This window comes from Barbus barbus, assembly GCF_936440315.1.
Source record: "Barbus barbus genome assembly, chromosome: 15".
NCBI classification, from domain to species: Eukaryota; Metazoa; Chordata; class Actinopteri; order Cypriniformes; family Cyprinidae; genus Barbus; species Barbus barbus.
The window spans coordinates 2,306,563-2,315,118 of NC_136743.1; the positions used below are offsets into that span (position 1 = coordinate 2,306,563).

At 37.3% G+C, this 8,556-nt stretch overlaps 2 protein-coding genes across 4 annotated transcripts in view; one reads left to right on the top strand and one right to left on the bottom strand.

Moving 5' to 3' along the window:
- LOC306881784 (homer protein homolog 3-like) overlaps positions 1 to 3,602 on the bottom strand; it is a gene marked incomplete at its 3' end in the record, with an annotated part of 34,748 nt that extends 31,146 nt beyond the window's left edge. Inside the window, exons 1-2 of the mRNA XM_079436058.1 lie at positions 3,395 to 3,602; positions 2,637 to 2,686 (exon numbers count right to left, since the gene is read on the bottom strand). Coding sequence (XP_079292184.1) covers positions 2,637 to 2,659 — 23 coding nt within the window. The 5' untranslated portion in view covers positions 2,660 to 2,686; positions 3,395 to 3,602. The remainder of the gene's footprint in view (positions 1 to 2,636; positions 2,687 to 3,394) is intronic.
- LOC306881095 (ceramide synthase 2-like) overlaps positions 1 to 8,556 on the top strand; it is a 385,605-nt gene that overhangs the window by 51,142 nt on the left and 325,907 nt on the right. The gene's annotated exons all lie outside the window — the stretch shown is intronic.

Here is an 8,556-nt window from a genome sequence, read left to right on the forward strand (position 1 = left end):
CAACAAAAGTGTTGCAGACTGAACAGACAGTTTCATACACATTTCTGCTCATATAATCATACAACTATATTTCCCTTTAGAATAATGTGTGCTAATGAATCTGGAGCATTACTGTTATACACTATGCTACGGTTCAAACATTTGCAGTCAGTATCATTTTTAAAAGAATTTAATACTTTTATTAATTTAAATTGCATTAACAAACTTATAATATTGCATTAACAAACTTATAATATTATATTTTTATAATATTATAAAAATATTTATAATGTTGCAATAGATTTCTCTTTCAAATAAATTCTGTTCTTTTGAACAATCTATTCATCAAAGAATCCTGAAAAATACAATGCATCACAATTTCCACAAAAATATGAAACAGCACAAATTTTCAGCATTGATAATAATCATAAATGTTTCTTGAGCAGTAAATGAGTATATTAGAATGATTTCTGAAGATCATGTGACACTGAAGACTGGAGTAATGATGCTGAAAATACAGCTGCAGATCACAATCAATTATATTTGAACATATTCACATAGAAACAGTTCATTTAAATTCTAATAATATTTCACAATTTTACTCTATTTTTGATCAAATAGATTCAGCCTTGGTGAGCAGAAGAGATTTCTTTAAAACATTTTACCAAACCCAAACTGTATAAACACTTTACACCATCACCTCAATTCCTGATAAATAGAATCATTAAATATTCTGATTCACCCGACATCAAATAATGCCAATAAAATGGGTTCTAAATGCAATTTCATCTTAGCCTTGCAGCGATGCAGCTGACTAGAAAAATCAATCTGTGTTAACCAGAAGTAACCTCTGCGCTGTCTCTAAACACAAGTCTAACAGCCAAGAGACCATTAGATGTTCAGTGTTATATTCTACACTGGAGTGTGTGTGTGTGTGTGTGTGTGTGTGTGTGTGTGTTTAAAGATCACTGAACCCTCGAGCTGTCCATTTGCATTTCAGCTCTAATTGCCTTTTTCCAGATTTATTTATGCAATGAGGCAATTACTAGGAAATTAACCTTGTGCTGCATCTTTATTCTATATGTAGTATATAGAGAAAGACACTAAATCAACACAATCTTTCCCTGTGCTTAACGAACATGGAGATATGATTTCGTGTAATGAAATTTAAAAGAATTATTCTCTCAAAAATGAAAATTTGCTCATCATCTTCAGGCCATCCAATATGTAGATGAGCTTGTTTCTTCATCAGATTTGGAGAAATGTAGCATTGCATCACTTGCTCACCGATGGATGCTCTGCAGTGAATGGGTGCCGTCAGAATGAGAGTCCAAACAGCTGATAAAAACATCACAATAATCCACACCACTCCAGTCCATCAGTTAATGTCGAGAAGCCAAAAGCTGCATGTTTGTAAGAAAAAAAAAAAAATCCATCATTAAGATGTTTTTTTTAACTTCAAACCGTTGCCAAAATATAATCCATAATAACATTTCCTCCAGTGAAAAAGTCCATCTCCTGTTGTCTCTCACATCAAAATCCAGCCACATTGGTTTTGGACTGTTTTGGCTTGTAAACAGTGCTTGATCTGTGCAGATTTCTCTCCTGATTCAGACCAGACCACTTTTCACTGGAGGAAGCATTATTATGGACTCGTATTAGTTAAAACATCTTATTGATGGATTTGTTTCTTACAAACACACAGCTTGTGGCTTCTCAAGATGTTAATTGATGGACTAGAGTGGTGTGGATTACTTGTAGATTATTGTGATGTCTTTATCAGCTGTTTGGACTCTCATTCTGACGGCACCCATTCACTGCAGAGGAAACATCGGTGAGCAAGTGATGCACTGCAACTATTTCTATAAATCAGATGAAGAAACAAACTCATCTACATCTTGGACGGTCTGATGGTGAACACATTTTCGCAAATGTTCATTTTTGGGTGAACTATTCCTTTAAAACAAAGAGGGATCGTTTGAAGGACAATCTAGTTAGAATGTAGAAATTAGGCCAGGCGTGTTCTGACCCGACAGCATCACACCTTACCGCAGCTGAACTAATTAACTGCACCATCACTACTCTACTGATTTAACCCGTTACAGGCCTCCTGAAGGTCAAAACAGCTTTGTGATCATCCATAAAGCATCCAGCACACTGAGATGGACACTTGAGACACCACAGAAAATATATTGTACAGTCGTCATGGCAACAACAAAAAAAACCCACAATGCTGGCTGTTTCATAAACAATATCCCACAACCTTTTTTCATGTTGGGTGTCATTTCTACAAGAGATTAATACAGTACGGGAAAAAAAAAATTCCCTTCATCTATACAATCATAATTCCTGCATAATGTGTCCCACTAAGAGCAGGATAAATGGGTCATCAGGTGCTTTGTCCATTTTACAAAGTGCATTTCTCTCTGCTGCTTTGCAACAATCTGTATTATATAATGCACTATAAAAATTAAGATTATTTATTAAATTATTAATTTAATACATTTATTAATTAAAATTATCAAATAAAAATAAGGGCTGCCAGGAGATTCTTTAAAATTGTTGTTAGCGATCATATTAAAAATGGATCAATTAATCAGATGCGGCCCAAATATCAGTTTCTTTATTATATATATATATATTAAATCATGACTTACCTCTCTCTGTGCAACTGAAACATTCTTACTGGACAGATGAGGGTCTTTTTCTGCCATTAGAAATGAGAGAAAGAAAAAATCATCACAGACTGAAAATATTGAGAAAATTAATGGCATATTTAGGTCAAGGTTGTGGCTGTGGTTGGTGTCTTCTTGATCATGAAATAATCTCATTAAGCAAAAGCTAAATATCTATAACTAAATATATATTATGCAAATAATAATTAAAAATATTCATTATTTTTATTTCTTAAAATGTAGTTATGCATTTATTTATTGTTAAATAAAATAATTAAGAAATACAGTAGTTGACAAACATGTCCATGAACTTGATTTTCTACATCAAGATCTAGATTAACTGCAAATTAAAATGCAAAGTGTGTTTCTGGTCACCATGCAGTTCAATCACCTTTTAGCTTTCTTGCAGGTCACTTTTAAAACGAGTTGGAAAAAACTGCATGTACGCAATTATATTAAAGAATGTCGCTTACATGCATTATAGCATATAATACAGTCAAATACACAAATATACAATGACCATCAACACAGTTGACTTACGTAGGACTGTCCTAAATAAATAAATATTCGCCTCGAAGCATACTAACAGTTTTCAGATAACATCTAAATACTTTAATGTAGCATACCTGCAGTAACTAACTCTTTTTAATTGCTCTGATAAGTTCTTCTGGCTTCAGTTTCGCTCAGTTAAAGTCTCTAAGTTCCTATGAATGAGACTACGACAGAGCAGAGACTCTTACCCCATGTCGTTGTAAACACACAGGATTTCAAACTCTTGTTCCTGTTCTGGAGCAACTGTTTACAGCCTGTAGGATCTGTGGGATCTGTGGGATCGGTAATCCGCGTCTGGAGTCTTTCTATACAGAGAACATGGTATATATGTGCATGCAGCCCGCGAATGCAACAGCAGCAGCCGCAGAAACTGGACGTGATGACCGGGTCAGTTCCTCTTTTCCTCGCGTTTGTCTTCGCTGTAGTTCAGTAAGAACTCGCGGGAAACCCCGCCGGCTGTCACGCTCCGCGTTCAGAAGCTTCCCGCAACGACTTTGATGACGCGCCGCGACTGTTACTTTGTAACCAATTTGGCTTTGATGTCCCGCCGCTCTGTGAGCGAGCGCTGCCGCTGGTGGGGTTTTGAAGAGACTCGCGCGCGCCGTCCAGCGGACAGAAGCGGAGCTGCAGCATCATTGCGGTGCTCTCGCCCTCTAGTGATTAGAGTGAAGATCCGTTCATCATACAGACATTTGTGCTGATGTAGCCCTAATGAGACACCACAAACCTTCCTCACTTACAAAATGCAGTAAAACAATGGCATTACCTTGCTTTTTGGACATATTGTGATTTCGATATTAATTTGGTCGCATATGTTGAAAGATATGTCGCCATTGTTTGTAAAATAAAAATGAATTCAGAATGTTAAAATGTAATGTAGATTAAAAAATGTGACCATTGTTAGAAACACTTCCAATTTTTTTCCAACAATGGCCAATTAACTTTTTCATGACTTTAACATTCTGGAGTGTACATTTTTAAATGATATATACATACAGCCCGAACTCCGGAAATGGTGGGATGCTTTTTAAATTTTAATAAAATGAAAACTAAAATACTTTCAAATCACATGAGCCAATATTTTATTCACACTAGAACATAGATAACATAAATGTTTAAACAGAAATTTAAAAATTTTATGCACAAAATGAGCTCATTTCAAATTTGATGCCTGCTACACGTCTCAAAATAGTTGGGACGGGGGCACGTTTACCATGGTGTAGCATCTCCTGTTCTTTTCAAAACAGTTCGAAGTTATGAGTTTCTGCACTTTTGGTGTTGGAATTTGGTCCCATTCTTGCCTGATATAGGTTTACAGCTGCTGAAGAGTTCGTGGTCATCTTTGACATATTTTAGTTTAATGATGCACCAAATGTTCTCTATAGGTGAAAGATCTGGACTGCAGGCAGGCCAATTCAGCACCCGGACTCTTCTACTATGAAGCCATGCTGTTGTAATAGCTGCAGTATGTGGTTTTGCATTGTCCTTCTGAAATACACGTCGTCTGGAGGGGAGCATATGTTGCTCTAAAACCTTTATATACCTTTCAGCATTCATAGTGCCATCCAAAACATGCAAGCTGCCCATACCGTATGCACTTATGCACCCCCATACCATCAGAGATGCTGGCTTTTGAACTGAACGCTGATAATACACTGGAACGTCTCCCTCCTCTTTAGCCTGGCGCACACGTCCGTGATTTCCAACAAGAATGTCACATCTGGACTCGTCTGACTATAGAACTATATACAAATGTGAATAAAATGAAAACTAAAAGATTTTCAGATCACATGAGCCAATATTTTATTCACAATAGAACATAGAGAACATAAATGTTTAAGTGGAGCAATTTTACACTTTTATCCACTAAATGAGCTCATGTCACTTCTGCAGGCTGTGTCATACTCTGTGAGATAAAGTGTCACTCTTTTCATAGCTTTTGCCGGCTCGGAGACACTTGCATGTTATTTCTCCTGCTCTTTTTCTAGCAAAAATTCACTCATCACTAAATGGAAACGTAATGTGAAGACCTGATTATTTCAGGAGCCTTGTCACAAGTCTATATTTTTAAACAATAATTTGGTATTCCTCTTGTAACATTGCCCTCTTTTATGCTAAGAAATAAGTCACCTGGCAGTTCTCTCCCAAGTGGTTCCTCTGCTGCCAGCATTAAGTCTGAGTATAATTTAATGGGCTATATAACACTTTTAATTGCCAGGAAATTACTTGTCTTTAAAAGTTTTGGTCCAATATGCTTACCTGTTGATCAAAAATAACCTTAAACCTATACACTTTCTTTTATTTATTTAGTAACTTTCAGGAGGGTGTACTCATTTTTGCAGCACAACATCTTATCACTTTGATAAGCAAATCTTATTTTGCGGAATAATTTTGACATTCTTCTTTGGTAATTGATCAAGCAGACTTGATGGAACATTATATCTCCAAAGAACCCTAACATGTCATCTAATTAAAGAGTAATTGCTGAATTTGTTAAGTTTTAGAGGGGGTGTACTACTCATTTGTGCTGTGCACTGTACACACACACACACATCTATATATATATCTATATATATGATTTTGGCTTATCTGAAGGACATCACTGGACCCTTGCTGGACCCCCTGCAGTTTGCCTACAGAGCAAACAGGTCTGTGGATGATGCAGTCAACATGGGAGTGCACTTCATCCTGCAGCATCTGGACAGACCAGGGACTTATGCAAGGATCCTGTTTGTGGACTTCAGCTCCGCTTTTAACACCATAATCCCAGACACCCTTCAGAATATACTGACACAGCTCAGCTCTCCGTCCCCACCTCTGTCTGCCAGTGGATCACCAGCTTCCTGACAGACAGGCAGCAGTTAGTAAAGCATGGTAAATTCACATCCAGCACTCGAACCATCAGCACTGGAGCTCCTCAGGGCTGCGTACTCTCCCCACTGCTCTTCTCCCTCTACACCAACGACTGCACATCTAAACACCCCTTCTGTCTCCTGAAGTTTGCAGATGACAACACACTAATCGGCCTCATCCAGGACGGTGACGATTCTGCTTACAGACAGGAGGTTAAGGAGCTGGCTGTCTGGTGCAGTCTTAACAACCTGGAGCTTAACACGCTCAAAACTGTGGAGATGATAGTGGACTTCAGGAGAAACCCCCCTGCTCTCCCCCCTCTCACCATTATGAACAGCACTGTGACTGCAGTGGAGTCATTCAGATTCCTGGGCATCACCATCTCCCAGGACCTGAAGTGGGACAATCACATTGACTCTATTATCAAAAAGGCCCAGCAGAGTTTATACATCCTTCGCCAGCTGAGGAAGTTCAACCTGCCACAGAAACAGTTTCTTCCCTCAGGCAATCCATCTCATGAACACTTGACACTAAACACGGAACACACAACTATTATACATTATTTATCCACCACACTAACTTATTTTTTCTCATTTCAAATTTGCACATATCAGACCTGTACATACATAATGGTCTATATATTATATATTGTGTTTTTGCTGTTTTGTACATTGCCTATTTGTATATTATTCTTTTAGTATCTGTGTCCTGTGCTGTTGCTGTCTTTCTGTTGCACTGTAGAGCTTCTGTCACTAAAACAAATTCCTTGTATGTGTAAACATTCCTGGCCAATAAAGCTCATTCTGATTCTTCTGATACACACACATTCATATATGAATGAAGAGTTCATTTGCAAAAATAGATAACTCCGTTTTTAACAATTTTCAAAAATCATGTTTTTTCATTGTGCATTCCAATTCATCTCAATCAAACTGCAGTCGGGTTATTTTAAGGGGGAAAAAATGTATCGTGCTTTTTAAAAATAAGAAAAAAAGTCATGATCAATTGTTTTTTTTTAACAAACATTAAAGTTTAATAAACATTTTTTGAATATCATACATACAGTGGGGGAAATAAGTATTCAACACTTGAACAAATTTTTTATTAAACACATTTGCAGCAATTCACATGAAATTTTGACCAGATGTTGGTATTAACTCAAGAAATCTACACAGAAAAAAATATTGAATATTACAATCCATAAAAAAAGTTGTGTGTAATAAAGTGAAATGACACAGGAAAAAAGTATTGAACACATTAACTGAGATTATACTTAATACTTGGTGGAAAAGCCTTTGTTTGCAATAACAGCTTCAAGACCCTTCCTGTATGAACAAACTAATCGTTCACAGCGCAGGTGGGATTTTGGTCCATTCTTCTAAACAGACTGTCTTCAAATCTTGAATGTTCTGCGGGGCCCTCTTGTGAATCTTGATCTTCGGTTCCTTCCATAAATTCTCTATTGGGTTAAGTCTGGTGATTGACTGGGCCATTCCAACAACTTTATTTTCTACTTCTGGAACCAATTCCGAGTCTCCTTTGCAGTATGTTTTGGATCATTGTCCTGCTGGAATGTCCATCCATGTCTCATCCTCATCATCCTGGCAGATGGTAACAGATTCATCTTCCCTTCAATAACATGGATTCTGCCAGTACCATGAGAAGAAAAACAGCCCCATACCATGATGCTTCCACCTCCAAACTTCACTGTTGGTGTGGTATTTTTAGGGTCATATGCAGAGCCATTTCTCCTCCAAACATGGCGTGTGATATTATTGCCTCGTCTGACCAGTCTACATTCTCCCAGCAATTCACAGGGTTGTCCAAATGTTTTGTAGCAAACATCAAATGAGCTTCAACATGCCTTTTCTTCAAAAATGGAGTGATGGACCGAGTGGTCCTTGGCTCTTGGATTACTCTTCTGACTCCCTGATCAGAAATCTTTCGAGGAGCTCTTTTGCGTGGCAGGTTGATGGTGTTTTTTTCTTTCCACTTGTGTATAATGGACCCAATGGTGCTTACAGGAACATTTAGAAGTTGTGAAATCCGTCTGTAACCACTACCATTTTTATGCAGCACAACAATCTTGCTGCGAAGGTCTTGGGACAGCTCTTTGCCTCTACCCATCATGAGATGTTTGTATACTTGCATTCAGAGGTGGGTAAGGCTTTTTCTAACTGATTAACCTGCAATAACCTGGCTGATTGTAATTTGCACAAATAGGAGGTTGAACTAATTAGTGAAATCAGCTGTTGTCTTGCCTTGGTGTACTGCTTTTTCTTTGTGTGTTCAATATTTTTTTCTTCTCCTATTTCACTTTATTAAATATAACTTTTTTATGGATTGTAATTTTATGATTTCTTTATCTGTGTAGATTTCTTGAGTTAATACCAACATCTGGTCAAAATTTCATGTGAATTGCTGCAAATGTGTTTAATAAAAAATTTGTTCAAGTGTTGAATACTTATTTCCCCCACTGTATATACACACACACACA